The sequence below is a fragment of the Brachionichthys hirsutus genome, unplaced genomic scaffold (assembly GCF_040956055.1).
Source record: "Brachionichthys hirsutus isolate HB-005 unplaced genomic scaffold, CSIRO-AGI_Bhir_v1 contig_144, whole genome shotgun sequence".
Lineage (NCBI taxonomy): Eukaryota > Metazoa > Chordata > Actinopteri > Lophiiformes > Brachionichthyidae > Brachionichthys > Brachionichthys hirsutus.
Window position 1 is genome coordinate 1 of NW_027181080.1, and position 16339 is coordinate 16339.

Here is a 16339-nt window from a genome sequence, read left to right on the forward strand (position 1 = left end):
TAATATCTTTGCAATCTTATATGTTTTACATCGTCATTCAAATGTGCATAGTGCAAAATGTGTTTATGCATCTATTTTAGTGTGCCTCATACATAAACATATACCGGTACTAATATAGAAGTTTGGCTGTCCTAAAGATCAAGAGCAGGACCAGTGAAATGGGTATAATGCACAATTACTGCAGCATGACAGTGCTACAAGTAAGAACTACTTGGAAGTTTTACTTTACAGCAATCTTATTTACCGGCTATAAAGCTTGAAATTGATGATTTGAGATGTATTACAGGTTTATTTTGGGGGGGGGGGCTTGGATTTTGAATTTGTAACATTTAAGCAAGACCACACAGACTGTCAAGCAGAAAGAAAAAAGTGATCCCGTCTCTGTTGGACTGATAGATCTCACTTCTCACTGACCTAATGTCAGGGGTTTTCATTAGCACTTTGACTTTGGACCTGTTCAGAGACTGTCTGGACTGCAGAAGCATCAGGCGCAGCTGGAAGGAGAGGAGAGGAGCGGAGGGGAGAGGAGAGGAGAGGAGAGGAGAGGAGAGAAATAAGTAACAGTAATTTTGCAGTGCAGTAGACATAGCAGAGGAACTGACGTGCAGCACACATTGAAGGACAGAATGTACAAAGAAATCTTGAGTAAAAAAAGATCCTCTTAGCCTCAGCTGAAGTGCAAAGTTCAGAACAATGAAGATTCTTGGAAGACCCTGCAGATTTTGAAAAAACAAACAAACAAACACAACTCTAGGATTACAGTAAATGCAGTCCCAGAAACACCACTTCAAAAAGTATTGTGCACTCAGACTCATGCAGTGAGTTGAGAGTTGACCCTAACCTTGTATTCACTGTAACTGCGGCTACAGGCTGCAACATGTTGATGAGGACACCTGCCTGTAATACCTTCATACAAGGTCCAAACTAAAAATAAAGTGCTTATAGAAAATTCAGTTGTATGAAAGTAAAGACTGCAGGATCGACCACATCAAACTTCATCAGCAAACACACACAATAAAATAGAAGTTGTGCTGCAATGTGATGCTTTGGCCTTTAACAGGTTTTGATAAAAAAAAATAAAGTGTGAAAATATGAAATATGAAAATAGGAAGACATAAGTAATTAGAATTGTAATATCTTAATATATCGTATATCCTAAGGACAGACACTGTGTCTGTCATCCTTATAAAATCCTCTTTTGCCATACTTTGCCATGAAAGCATGTGACTCTTTGTATAAAGCTATCATGGATTGTTCACGGGGGCTGTGTTGTACTCAGCACAGCCTATCAATGCTCCAAGAAGAGCAGTCGGTGATATCATGTGTATCATTGTGCATCTCTTCTAGCAATGGAACACACACATTTTACATAAACATATTGAGGCACTTGTGTTATAGGTATACTTACATCCTGGGATCTCAGTTAGTTCATTCAGAGGTGGCACTGTCTCCAACGTATTTGCGTACTTTTTGGCAGCCTGTCTTTGAAGAGACCTTGCCTCGATTTCCTTTTTGGTTCTTGGGATTCGACATTTGAATATACAGCACAGAGTAATGACTGGGATAAAGGGGAAAAACAGGGACACGGTGAGTTTATTTGATTGCACATTATAATGGATGGATGGATGACAGACAAACAGACAGACAGACTGACCAACTGCTAGAGCAAATACTGCAAAGATGCCAATGATCTGCCACAAGCGCAGCCCCCAGAAAACAACAGTCTCTGAGGTGACTGGGTCCGGCTTTTTCGGGGGGTCTGTGGGTAAAAGCTGTGGAAAAAATGACAAACCATTGATTTTGAAGAAATTGCACGCTACACATAAACCTCTGCATGCTGGATTTATAACAGATATCAAACACAGCTGTGGCTATAAAATGCTGTTCAACCGTCTGTGGTGTGAGACCCCGTTCCCCGTTCCCCAGTCCTTTGTATCCTTAAGATACTTAACCTCAATTTGTTCCCCAGGTGCCATGAGGGCTGCCAACTGCTCCTCAGGGATGCGTCAAATGCAGAGAAGAATCAACAAAGTATATTTTTTATTTATTTCATCTGACACAGAAGAACTGTCTGTGGTCCTACGGTTCCCCTTCAAGTAGACCCTAAACTGGGAAAGACATCCTGTCGGGTTGCCGTCCTCAAGAATCCAGCCTCAAGGATTACCAACCGGGGGTAGAGACAGACAAATGAGATAGATAGATAGATAGATGTTTTCTTAAGTAAGCTGGAAAGTCTACAGTGAAGTATTCCTTAAACCATTGCCAAGTTAAGACACAAATAATGTACAGATATCTGTAGCTTTGTCATCTCCTGAAAAATATGTCTTGCAAGGTTAGGGAAATGCCAAAAAATTTGATAAAAGCATTGTGTTTGTTTCCTAAATCAATGGATTAGATCAATACATTTCCCTGGAAAAAAACATAATAATTGCAAGGATTTTTCCTTATACTGTGTATTGATCACTTCACTGGATTACACAGGGTTGTCTTGGAAACTCTATAAATCAACCACAGTTGGATTTGAAAATGGGGGTTTTATTGGCGCTGCCTGGCACTAAAGTGGTGTAATAGAAAAAGTGTTTTAAAAATAACCTCAGGCAGTGGCTCGGTCAAGACCAAGGACAGGTTTTACTGACAATGAAAAATGTAACAGAATGAATTTATTTTTGGTAGGAAAAATCTATAATCATGACTACAGTAAAGAAGAAAGAAACATTCACCCAAGTTATTTTGATGGTCCTCGTTTGTGAAAGTAAACAAATAAAATGGCAGGTATGAGGATGAGCCTGGAATGTGCCGAAATAGAGATCTCTCTCCTGCAACATCTTGTTTCCCCTCAGCATGAAGGACAAAGCAGGCTGTTTGCTTTGTCAGACCTGGCGGGTCTCAGCAAACCACCGTGTTCAAATATGATTGTCCTTGTTCCAGGTACAGTCTTAAAGTAAACACTCAGACAAAGAATATATTGAAATATAAAAGCACCATGCCTCAAGGACCTATTATCCTAATGGTAGGACTCCTGTGTTTTGCTGTATTGCACTGTTCTTGCAGGATCTCTGTATATTCTTACGACCCTATATTCTCCACACAGCTTGACTCAGGACTCGTCTTTCTCATCTTCATCATCGGTTTGCAGCCATTTAAACACAGGCTTTATGTAAGGCCATATACTGTATCACGTTTCAACATGGCTCACTCATCCTGGCCTCAAGCAACACCTCTGGTGCCCAAACAACACGTCACAACATTATACCGGTTTAATCTGCGGGAGCACTGCAACCAATCAAACATATTATAGAACACATTCCTGACAGAGACCTGTAGAGGACATGGCAGTGTGTCAGGTTCTTACCTCAGGATCCGGGACCTGGGAGAACACGGAGGACAAGCACTGAGACAGCAGCACAGCTCCCCAGCCCTTCAGCACGAGCTGAAGTGGACATACAGGCTGCTCCCCAGTCATCATCTCCCACCTTTCTCCCTGCAGGCACCCTCTCCCCTATCTCTTTCCTCCCCCCTTCGCCCTCTGCCTTCTTTCCTGCACTGGCGTGACGGCGTCTCACTCACAGGACAGGACCACAACGGCCCCGGGCGGTTAATGGTCACCGTGATGCTGATGCCGTCCTCCCATCCATGCTTTGCTGTACTCTGCCGCTCTATATCGCGTCATTCTTCCGCAACCCTGCAGACACACCAGCGGTCATCCCTGCAGGACGCTCCAAGCTGCTCTACTGCTGTTAGGGTACATCAATTAATTAACAGGCCTGGTGTCGTTTACAGCCAGCTCATCCTGCTGGGGGCAGGCAGTTAACTCACAGTGCGGGGGGAGGAGGGCCAATGCAGCGGTGCAATGTGCAGGACTATAAAACTGAAAGATGTGAATGTCATCATTTTTGCTGGCTCAGATTTCAGTACCTGTGCATTAAAATGGATGGTTTCTTGTGTATGGTGTGGTTGTTCTTATTCAAAATGATCTTTTTCTGAATGTTCTGTGATGGAAAAATTACTTTTTTAGTACAGAAGTGTTTTATTCATAATTCTTTGACCCATTTTAAAATATGCTGTGATTCATCCATTTATCATCTCAAAAAATGTGGATTAGTTCAGACAAGTGTGCTTAATGTGTTTGTGTTCCTTGATCCAGACAAATAATATATATATATATATATATATACTGTACAAGAACACTTCTGTCTGCCTTCCTTAATACCGAATGTTTTGACTTTTTCAAAAAACCATATCTTGTAAAATAAGCATTTAATTCACTCAAAAAAAATCACAATCATAAAGGCTTCCATTATGAACTATTATGCAAAATGTTTTCTCAATCTGATCCAGAACGAGGTCACGAAAAAATATAAAATTTTAACATTGAAAAATCCATTTACTGATTCAAAAAACAGTTAAAAATACACATCAACTCCGATTCACATTTAATTTTCAAGGTTGGTGTATAAAGATAGCAAGAGCAATTTAGAACCTTTTGGTGATAATCCAGATCACCATGTGGACGGTTTAACTCTAATTAGGAGGTGAGTGAGCTGCTTGGTGGAGGTTTGTGCTCTCTGACTACTTTTCTATTTTTTTTGTTATTTTGCAATATTTTTTACTTCATTACAGCCACTGTACCACTGGATAAAAAAACAACATGCTTAAAGTGAACCCAGAGTCTTTCCAACAAAATAAAACTGATCAAACTCAAGATCAGACAAGTCCCTTAAGTCTCTAAATGAATCACACTCATCCTATAGACTTTGACAAAGTTGCTTCGCCAGTGTCTTAATAAAGATATCAGCTCATGACTTTTATTTTCACCCGCTGTAAACGAGCAGATTAGGAACCCGCTGTTTATTTTCTTTCCATTGCATGTAAATGAGAGGCAATGGGAGATGAATGGACTCATAGAGGCACAAACCGTTTTCTGCCCTGAGTAAAGTTCACTGATCCCTCATATACTGATGGCTAACTTTAACCTCTGCGTTCTCAGCTCCACTATTTACTTTAGTTTCTGGATGCAGTCAATGGTCCGCAGGAAGCATTGGTCCAGAACGAGGGAATACCTCTGAGGAGAGGGACGGAGAAAGGAGTCATTCAAACCTGGAATGACAAATAGGTGAGGCTGTTTACGTTCGCTATGTTTACATAAGTGTGTGTTTGGTTTGGTGGGTGATTGAGCATTTTGGAATAAATCTACACTTTTTCTACGTAATACAATATTAAAATTATTTGGTGAAGTACAGTTTCATAGTAATGACACTCTTTAATAGCTTTAGTCAACAAGAGATGTCATTTTAAGCAATCTGACATAGATTTTTTTGGGACAGGAATAAAAATGGTGACGAACCAATGAGCAGTAATATTTATATATCGTATTTAAAATCAAACAAATGAAAACTGCTCTTGTTCTTATCAACAACAACGTGTTCAAAATAGAAGGCTAAATGAAACATAATCAAAATCTCATAAACACTGGCTTCACTTTTACAAAAAAACAACCAAACTAAAATTTATGAAGTTAAACATTTTCCCTGGAATCGGATGCAGTTCGGGACCATGACAGGTATTTGCTCCATCAACACCCCTCTGACGCACATTGCTACATTAGATGCATATTTGGCAACCGTGCAAGCCATGCAGTCATAAAGCTTATGGTATCTCATCAGTTCCTCCAATGACAGATCCTTCTACATTAAGGGTTCCTCACCTTCTATCCACGAGACGCTCAACACAAGCCGCTTTTTGTTACTGAGCATAAAGGCTTTCTTCATCGCATCCAAGCGCTGATATTTTTGTCTTGTGGCACTTTCTCACCCAGTCCAATGGGGACCTGCCAATCTCCCACAGGGTGCGGTATTTGAAGCAGCACACTAACTCAGCCATGGTTTTAAATTAAGCGTGATGTGGGAGGAGGCGGTAGAGGAGGGGGCTTCTGCTTAAATCTTTTTTTGACTACATCAGAAGAAAGTAACTGTTGCTATGCTGTTATGAATGTGGATGTCACTCCCAGCAGATGGCCATATACTGCATATATATGGGTGACATGATCTGGCGACATATAAGGGACTAGGTTGGGAGTTTATGTGATGTGAATTTGCATTCATTTTAACCACGATTCCCACATAGCTGTCAAGTCAGAAATGATTAGCAGTACTATTTAAAAGGAATATGTAAGTATTTGGGAACTTGACTGGGGTGTTTAGTATTTGGATTGGCCAGTCGCGGATGTATGTTCAACCAGCTGGAGCCAAGGAAAACTCTAGGATGGTCATAGCCATGGTTAGAAAAGATATATTCAAAACATTTGGTGAACAATTGCTTCTCTATTTTATTACATTCGGTGACCCATTAGTCTACGCAAATATTTCAATACAGACACTGTATGGATTCAAGTGGAGGCAAAGACACACATAGATTTAATGAAATGTAGATTTTAATGAAATGTGACACTGACATTTGTAAAACTATAAGCACACGAGATACAAATTCGTGAGGAGGCATCTTACTAAGGACACTTGTCTGGTGCCATCAGGGATAAGTTTGATCTCTGCTCCTTGGGGTACACAAACTGAGGTCAGCAAGTACACAGAGTATGCCATTTCCCCTGGTTAGTGTCTTGTCTGGGCTGTCGCAGAGCGGCAGGAAACCATGCCTGACTTGACTCATCACGTCACTGCAGAGCCGCGGCGTCACGGTGGTGAGCGCTCTTTATCGATGCATGCTATCATAACCAGTTCACCACATTTAGACCATTGTCACAGTTAGAAGTGAAATATCTACACATGCATATCAGTTCTACACCTTTTATTTTGAGTTTGTCTTCACCAGCTGCTGCTCCAGAGTCGTATTCCTGCTACGCTCCTCCCAGAGCTTCTGTTCTGCTTCCAACAACTTCTGGTTTATCTCTTTCTCTCTGAAAGATTCAAGCAAGTTCTCTGATTATAAATTAGGACATGCAGACGTTTCTGCCATCCCTGAAGAATGTTCAAATGTACCCGAAATTCAATTATTAGAAATGAATTTGCTTTACTTTGATCCGTCATCAGTCAGGACTTATACTATAAAAGTAAAATAAACTTTGTTGAAACACAACTGCAATGTGCAAAACATGCAAAATGGACTTATAATGGAAATGCACAGAGGAATAAATGAATAGAATGTGGTGGTGCTTTGTTTCCTCACAGAAGAAGGATTTTAAAGGTTGATATTGACTCAAATATTCCAATTCCAAGATGAAACAAAAATAATTTATAAAAGGTCTTTGCTCCTTACATGAATCATTTAGCATTTACTATCAAACAAACTCAGAGTGCACACATACTGCCTTCCCCAGGATTAAGATGCACTACCGGTATGTTTACATTATGTTTTTTAGTCCTGAAAATATTGCATTTTGATATAATGTGATAAGGTTTCAACCTTAGCCAGATTTCCATGGTAAAACAGATCAATTATATCAATGCTGCTGCGCCTTACTAGACCCGTGCAGATATAGACTATAAACACCATGCACGTCATATCAACAGATAGTGTGTAATGGATGAAACAATATGTTAAGAATACACTACTTTGTCTGCAGGATTTGAACTCGCTCAAGGAGTTGGTCCTTCTCCACGGAGAGGATTCGATACTCATCACATTGGGTCATCAGTGCAGAAACATCAGCCAGACACTGTGGACATTTTGAAGAACTTGGACCTCTGAAAACACAACGCAAATATAAATTGGATTTGTGTTGTTCATTAACTTGATAGTAAATATATTTGTGTTTCACAGTGTATCAGGTTATACTTGTCATAATAAAGATATTTCTACAAGAATACAGTGACAACGCGGTGTGTGTGTGTGTGTGTGTGCATTGACTAATTCCAATAAAATAAAACAACAATACCTGCACTCCAATGAACCACAACGACTATGAACACACGTACCCTGAAGATGACATTTTTATGTTTGTGTCTCCCTCTTCAGGAGCAGATTGTGAACTGCAGGTTGTCGTTGAGTTGGATTGAGTTTTCACATCCTCTTCCTGCAATAGATTTGCATGTAAAATTAATGGCTGGGTCAAGAGCTGATGAAGCACAGATTTTCGAATGACGTTCATGCTGTGTTGTGCAACAGGCAAGCGCTAAACTGTTCATCCACCTTATCTGAGAGCTGCTGGATTTTCTCTTCAAGTTCTCTGATCTTGTTGTGAAACTTGTGGATGAGACTGCTGTGCTGTAGAGGCTCAGTGCTCATCTGTTGCTTTGGACTGTCTTTGCTCTGTTGTCTGACCTGTTTCAGCTCCTCCAGCATGAGGCCCTGCTGCTTCTGACAGAGGTAGAGGGACAATTATCATGCAATGTAATCATTATGTGGTTAACAGACCATAATGATCAATCAGAAAACTAGTTATTCAGTGGTTTGTGTTGCACGTGCATATTTTAAGAATCATTTTTAGGAACATTCCTGATGGAATAATTACAGTATTTTATGAGCGCGAGATATAAGTTGTCTGTCAGCTGATACCGATGATGTTCTAATATTATCAGGCATCCTGATTGTTTGTTGTCTTTGTTTCCTGTTAACTTACAAACACACGCTTTTCTCTTATCTAATGCTTACCAGCAGCTCAGCCACAAACTCATCATCGTGTTTACCCTTCTCCAGGAAGGTGGAGATCTGGGCCTTCAGAGTTTTGTTTTCGATGGACAGAGAATTGTTCCTGGCCTTAGAGGCTTCCAGCTTTTTCTTCACCTCCTTGTGGTCTTTCAGGAGGGCCTCATAGTCCGCTGAGATCCTCTGTGCAGGTGTGGGAACAGAGCAGGGCTGTGGCACATTAACACATTTATATTTCTTTGCTTTTTGCTTACAGTCCACACACCTCAAATGCGTCCCTCTTTTCCTTCTCGATGGCGCGGATGTAGCTGAGGTTCCTGTCTTGAGCGGGGGTTTTCTGAAGGGCTCTGACGCCCAGAAATTCGTCCTCTACGGTCAAGACACTTGACTGTCTTTGATTCAACTGCTGCTCCAGATCTCGCACCTGTTGAACAATGCCCAGTCTTCTTTATGTTGTATTCTCGTTTAGATAAAGCCGTTTAATTAACATTTTCACTTATGTGACGTTTAGCTCACCCTCGCCTGTAGAGTGAGTATCTGCTGAGAGCGGCCTCTAAAGCCGCTGGGGCAATTTAACATTTGCTGCAAATTGACATCCTCTCCAATCTCACTGATTAAAACCTAGCGGTGTCACATTTTTGATGACAAAAGTCATTGATGATCTTAATTAATAGGTTCTAAAGTACTTAGAATGAAGTTAGGAAAAAGGAGATACCTTGTGAGCTACTTTCAGCTCCTGTTTGATGGACTGGATCTGATTGCGGTGCTCGGCCACTTTCAGTTGGGCGGCAGCTAATTTGTCCTGAAGTGACTTCACCAATGGGTTTTCCTGATTTTGTGTTCAGACGATGTGTGAATCAGACCGAGATTCAGTCATTTAAGTTGGAACAATACAAATATGTTTTATGGGAAAATACCTCACAGCCTTCAGATGTCCTCTTAATCTGTGCCTTTACATCAAGCGAGCAGTGAACCAAAGCAGACTGGAGCTGTACATAGGAGCATGATTATTCATTGGAAGTGTATTAAATTATAACATTATAAAAGACAATTATACAAATAACAATAACACAAATCGTCAACATCCTGCCATTATCTGCAGTGTAACACATTAAGGATGAGCAAATACACCATTGTCTGTGTCCTTACTTTGATATTTTAATGTGGTTTTATCAGCTCAATGTTTGGATCACAACAATGATAAACTTATAGAAGTACTGTATTTATAAACCTGAATGAAATTCAGTCTGAACTAAATCGGGATTACTGTGTACATTATACTCAAATAAAAAAAAGTAAAATAATAAAATCCTGACACATATAATGCAAAGACTTGTTGCCTCTTCCTGAAGCTCTTTGACTCTGTTGCTGGTTTGCTTGGATTTCATCTTTTCCCGTTCAATTTCGGCAGTTAGTTCTCTGTTCCTCTTTGACAGCTCAACAATCTTGGTGGCTGCAATATCCCCTGCTAAGCCCGATGTTCCTAAAGCGATGAGTGATGAAGTAGTTATTATATATCATAACGGTGCTATATGCGGCCAATGACATAGAAGTCACACCTGCTAAAGCTGATCGTTCTTCTTCTCTTTTCTTCTTCAAATATGTAATCTCAAAATCCTTTTCATTCAGAAGTTTAAAAAGCCGCCCATTTTCATCTTTAAGCTCCCTCAGCTGGTCAAGCAGATTCTCATTCTGTAGTCTGTGGGGTAGTAATTACAAGGAGATTATTAATAGCCACTTGGTGATCAATTATAAGGAATTCTATGTGGTTTATGTATTTTTCTTAATCACCTGTGAAATAAAACTCACCTGTCTTCAAGACAATCTGCCGGAACAGCTTGCTTAGACAGTTCCAGATCCTCCGGGGTGACAGAGGCTTTGACCTTATATCTCTCCATCTTTTTTTTCTCCTGATGTTTTTGAAGTGTTTGGAACTGGAGCCTCAAATTGGTCAATTCGTCTTCATTCTCCATGATCTATGACGAACAAAATCAACTTATAAAGTCAGGAAATGAAAGTAAAAAATCAACATGGCAGCTAAATTGTGAGTGACTGACATTCATGTTATATTTTTGATGGATTTGAGAACTACATGTTTTGTCTTCAACTTATCCTTGAATGGGCTCTTCAATGTTAAAATTCTATATTTTTTACTGACTTATTTCTGGATCAGATTACATTAGATTAAAATAAAGTGACGAGCAATCATGGAAACAGCGTTGGAGAATATTTACAATGTTCCAACTCCTCTGTAAGAACATAAACAGTGAGGTCGTACAATTTAAAGAAAACTCACCTGTTGTTTATCAAAGAGTCGCCATTACAAACTGGACGCGAGTTCGTCTTCGTTGTCCATAGCAACGGCGCTCCCGAGACTTGAAAAAAGTTCTCGCGGGAACAAGAGCCTGGACAGCGCTTTACAACATAAAAGGGAATTCCGTGCTTTTTCTTATGAAAGACATGAAGATAGAGATTTTAAAAAAAACAACAACTCAAAACTGTAGCAACCAACCAAACAACTGCACAAATAAATAAATAGAGTCATTAACACCGAAAAACGAAATTCTACATTCTGCATAACAGCTGTCAAAACTGAGGATTCTAAAAGCAATAAAGCGCGTTCTTTGTTTTTACGACGTCGGTAGCATATGAACCTTTGAACTACGTGTTGACTCTCATTTGTGTCTAACAGCCGTTACACAATCTTGCGACCAGTTTTTGACGTAAGGAATCTGAGCAGATTTGTGTTGTTCATCTTCAATCATTAGGAGACTTCTTAATCAACAAATGAGCCTGCGCTCAAACGTTAATGTGTCTTTATCATTCCTCGTGCTCCATCTGCGTTCCTGTCGTGCCCCCTACTGGTCACATAGTATCATATCAAGACAGATTAACTGCAACGAGTAGTGATGGAAACTACAGATTAAGCACAGAGTACATTCAGTGATATTCACCGTCTGGAGTTCCCAAGTCATGACACTGCTTTTCTTTTTCTTCTTTCAAAGGTGCGTCATTTGAATTTACGCAATGCAATTTCTTCATAAAATTGGGCTTTAGGGTGCGATAATACACATTGAAGGAAACAGGACAGTTTTATTTGACAGGAGTGATAGAGAATGTTAAGTTTAGCCCATAAAATATTGAGTTTAGCCCATAAAATATTTTGAATAGTGCACTTTGGATAATAGTGCACAACTAAATCTAGTTGAATCCTCAACGTATTCTGCCATCCTGAATATCTCAGCCGTCAGCCCTTGATTGCAACTGAGACTGAAGAGAAATTAAGGGCCACCCCGAATGTTAGATTGGGTCGAAGTTTGTATACGCTTGTTTTACTGAGATATTTTTTTTCTTCATAGGTTATGGCTGTGTTCGCATGTTGGCATGTGGTTGAATCTGGCAACTATGAAGTATAGCAATCCATTCTTAAGGTCATGCAGGAATATTTTCAAAACAAAAATCCAGAATTTAAAAGAGTGTTAATCTTTATTGCCAGAAGAAACTTTCCAAACATTCATTACTTCCACACAACACAACTGTAAATAACTCATGGCATGTGTCTTAACAAATAAGCAATTTGATATTTTATAGGTTATTGTACAACCTGTAGTACCTCGGGATTCTACGTTTTTCAGAGCTGCTGTAATGAAACATTGGACCTCTTTGTATCACAAAATAATGAGAAAATAGCAATTTGCATACAGGCTGCCAAAAAAAAAACAAATGTTTTGTAGCTTTTACAAGACACCCACACATATTTGTTTTCCATTTCTTTTCTGAGATAATGTAATAATCATAACCTTGGTGAAAATCCCTTTGTGTCCTTAAAATATTGTAAAACCACAGGTGTGCTGACCACACAGCAAAGTCTTCCGTATCAAACCCTCCATGCAGCCAGAGGAACACTGGGATATGGTGCAATTTCCGTTTGGTAAATTAACTAGAAAATACATTTAAATATAAACAAAAGCCAATACATGGTACAACAAAATAATGACAACAAGTCAGGCCACATATTTAATGATAAATCCAGATGTAGCCTAGTTATATTGATTTCAGCTAACTTCCCAGTCTTCCAAGTGTTTATTTTACTCAGATATCCTTCAAAATATATAAATAAAACTCCATCAGTCATGCCACCTGTTTACACAGATCTCAAACCAGTATATTATTTTGTATACTGTCAAAGATGCAATCGTTAAGTTAGTATTTACAGTGTCTGGGCTGCTCAAGTGGTGTGTGCATTAAATATGATCTTTAAAAAATAAAAGCATAAATCTATCAGTGTCAGGGGCTATGTTGATATGTGTTGCACTACTTCTTTTCTTCTATGGATTTTGCCACGTATTCCTTGTACATCGAATACAGGACGCCTAAAAAAGAAAAAAAACAGAGAAGAGTGAGGTTATGACACTTAAAAAGATTGACATAAAAATGAGAGCCTTTTATTTCTGTTTAACCTGCACCTATCCAGACGGCTTTATCTGACAAGAATATTTTGTTAAAGATCAATTATAAAAGGTCAAGTCAAATGTGACATTCCGTGTTATAGGACTTACCAACAGTAATGGATCCAACCACGAAGCCTTGGGCAGCTACACGCATGTGAATCAATTGAATTGACATTTTGGTGTTACTCTGACTTCTCATTTTATAGAGCCTGTATGCCACAATGGCAAAGAATCCAGCCATTCCTAAGAGGAGCAAAAGTACAAAACATTACATGGATGCCAAGTTTTAGGTTGTCATGGCAGCGAGGTACGCTTAAGCAAGTATTTCATTACTGGCCGGTAGTCTCACCAAAAATATTAAAAAAGAAGAAAGTGCATGACTAAACAGAACAGAAAATGTGTTCCGGCGTGCCCTCAAAATAGTAAAAACTACAACAACCAGAATGCAAAGCGCAGCGCCGGACCATTGAAGGTCGTGGGTCCGGGTGAAACAAAACGTCTATTCGCCCTCTCACGCTTTCCATTTCGTAATTTTATAAATAATGTTCTCTCTAACCGCTGGTCTACAGACAGAATATAAACATAGTATGTCATTTACTGCAAGTTATTTCAATAAACGTTTTTTTTTTAATTATTATATTTAGGACTCCGCACAATATGTACTCACCCACTGGCACAAATGGAGACTCTTTAGCTTTTCGCAGGAACTTTGACTCATTCTCTTCGTAAGAAGACATTTTCTCTGAGAAAAAGAAACTTGGATATTAGTTCTCCTTGGAGACATGTTTGCCGTAATTACAGACACCCTTCCTTGCTGTTATGGCTAATGGGACGTTCGGGGGGTTACAACCAGTGACTTCACTGCTTACAGCTGGATAGCAGGAAGACATCTATGCCAAACCCTTTTAACATTTAATTTATTTTGAGATATCTACAATTTGATTCCGACTAGTCGTAAATTCCAGTTCTTAAACATGTCTTTAATTAATCTCAGTTCAAGATATATGCATGTTCATTTTCGGATTATCTAACTGGAATTCCAGACATCTACAATTCAGTTGCAGATATCCGTAATTCACGTCTTGGATATCTGCATTTAGCTGTTAAATGTTAAAATGGCTGGCCATAGACGTACTTTTATTGGACGAAATAGCTCCGGCTGACATCGACGCTATGTGTGACGCAACATTAAACTTTGAATGAGTCTTCTATTTCGATCAAAGGCTTAATAACGCAAGATACAGTACGGTATACCAAACATGGTAAAACAATCAAGAACGAGCTTTACATTTTAAAGACGGCACAAAACCATCACGCCTTAAAAAGGTTGAATCATTTTTTTGTTACCTGTTTTAGGAGCGTGCGGCTTTTTAAATCACCTGGAACGAAATAAATGATCCCTGAAAGTTAAAGGAGACTTTACGGCCCCAACGACGCACTGAGAGGAAGTGTCGTAATCAGCCGGCTACGTGATGTTCTCAATGAACCAGCCCACGAGGGGTGACGTCAGAGGTGTGACGGGACCGTGTTGCGTTCAGGGCGGTCGGGGAAGGAGAACACCATCACGCGTTTCACCTTCAGCTCGAACTGAAGGTTCAAACGCGTTACATCAGTAAAGTTTGAGATTTTTCTACATGTGCGTTCACCTCTGAATGAGTCTGAACATCAAATCAATAACTTTTCGGTTTTCTTAGTGGAGATATGCTTTATTTACATTATCTGAACAAATCAAAAACAAAATCACACATTTATCGTGAACATTGAATGCAGCAGCTGTTGTGCAAGCCTCTCATAAAGTCAGAGATTATACGCGCATGTGACAACCAGAAATGAAATGAGAACTACTTCTGGCACAACAGGCTCCTAACCTGTTTTGCTATGAAACACAAAGAAACACATATAAGCCTTAATAAACAGCCACCTATCTCTAATCTCTAATCTCACTAGAACTCTAGCCTCACTGAACTCCTCCCATGCCCGGGTTTTTGCCTCAGCAACCGCGGTAGCTGCACTTGGCACAAGCGGAGTCGCTTGGACTGTCGGTACCTGTCTGCTGCCTCCAGAGTCCCACAGGCCAAAAAGGCCTGATAGGACTCCTGCTACAGCTTGACGGCATCCCTCACCACCGGTGTCCACCAAGAGGTTCGGGAATTGCCGCCACGACAGGCACCGACCCCACTTATGGCCACAGCACCGATCGGCCGCTTTGACAATGGAGGCACGAAACAGAGTCCACTCGGACTCAATGTCCCCTGCCTCCCCCGGTACATGGTCGAAGCTCTCCCGGAGGTGGGAGTTAAAACTCCTTCCGATTCTTGCCAGACGTACCCCCCCTTCAGACTTTCAGATAGCTTAAAGGCTGTTTTTACACTCAAGCAAGTTAATATTTTTTTACATTGTTGTTTCAGAAACGGTGAAGACCTCTCCAAGTGCCCATTTTTTTCTTTTTTTTTCTTCTGTTGCTTACAGAGAAATAGTTAATGGGCAGTGGGCATCCGGGTCCAGAGTGTTAATGGCTGGCGCAGGACTCCTGGGTCCCAGAGGAACGGTCTTTCCTCATGCACCTTGGGAATAGACGAGCCCAGAAGCGCTTCCTCTTTTTGGATTTCTTTTTTGAGCGCTCCTGTGACAGGGCGTCGTCCTCTTTGGGGACCTGGACCTGGACCTTGACCTCCTCGGTTCTCTGGGCCTCCTTGATGTCACCCAGCTCCTTGTCAAACCATTCGTTTTGCTCAGCCAGCTCTTTCTTATGAGCCTCCTCCATCTGGGCGACTCTCTCCATGAAACATTTCTCCATCGTGGAAGCGTTCTCCCGCTGGCGTTCAACAGCCTCCAACAGCAGCTGCGTCTCCTCCTGACAGGTGACGAGATCACCTTGAATAGAGCACAGAGCTTCCTTTGCATCTTCCAGCTCGTATAATGCCTCCCTTCGTTTTATGGCAGCCAGTTTGGCCTCAACAAGCTCCTGCTCTTTCTTTTCAAGTAGCTCTTTGAGCCGGGCCACATCGTCTATCTGCTGCTGCCGGGTCGTCTTCTCAGTTTCTTTCTGAAAGTGGAGGCTCTTCTGAAGAGCAGAAATCTGCTCAACAATATTTCTATTCTCCAGCTCCATCTCTGCCTGCTTCTTCTGCAGGTCTTCCATAGGCAATATGAGCTGGTCATATTTCACCTGGAGGTCATTGAGCTCGCTCTCAACAGCACTGATGTCCTGATGACCCCTTTCCTCCATCGGCTCCTTGGTACGGTGACTCTTTTCCACCATCTGGAGCTCCATCTCTGCCTGCTTCTTC

General features: G+C 40.6%; 3 protein-coding genes across 3 annotated transcripts; all 3 read right to left on the minus strand.

The window, feature by feature from the left end:
- Window positions 1–420: 420 nt before the first annotated feature.
- On the minus strand, window positions 421–3466 carry LOC137917239 (transmembrane inner ear expressed protein-like). The gene is made up of 4 exons (XM_068760059.1): window positions 3353–3466; window positions 1655–1772; window positions 1409–1558; window positions 421–494 (listed from the first exon to the last, which is right to left on the minus strand). The coding sequence occupies exons 1-4, from the start codon at window positions 3464–3466 to the stop codon at window positions 421–423; spliced, it is 456 nt and encodes a 151-aa protein (XP_068616160.1).
- A 3127-nt stretch (window positions 3467–6593) lies between these two features.
- LOC137917240 (coiled-coil domain-containing protein 13-like) lies at window positions 6594–10571 on the minus strand. Its single transcript, XM_068760060.1, is given in 12 exon segments — window positions 6594–6910; window positions 7566–7787; window positions 7929–8026; window positions 8143–8310; window positions 8605–8781; window positions 8864–9022; window positions 9115–9219; window positions 9314–9427; window positions 9516–9587; window positions 9939–10081; window positions 10158–10297; window positions 10408–10571. Coding segments are annotated over 12 exon segments (1671 nt in total). The 3' UTR covers window positions 6594–6801.
- Window positions 10572–12065: 1494 nt separating this feature from the next.
- Window positions 12066–14523, minus strand: LOC137917238 (HIG1 domain family member 1A, mitochondrial-like). Its single transcript, XM_068760058.1, has 4 exons — window positions 14397–14523; window positions 13717–13791; window positions 13158–13292; window positions 12066–12971 (listed from the first exon to the last, which is right to left on the minus strand). Exons 2-4 carry the CDS (start codon window positions 13784–13786, stop codon window positions 12913–12915), a joined length of 264 nt encoding a protein of 87 aa, XP_068616159.1. The 5' UTR covers window positions 13787–13791; window positions 14397–14523; the 3' UTR covers window positions 12066–12912.
- Window positions 14524–16339: the final 1816 nt, after the last annotated feature.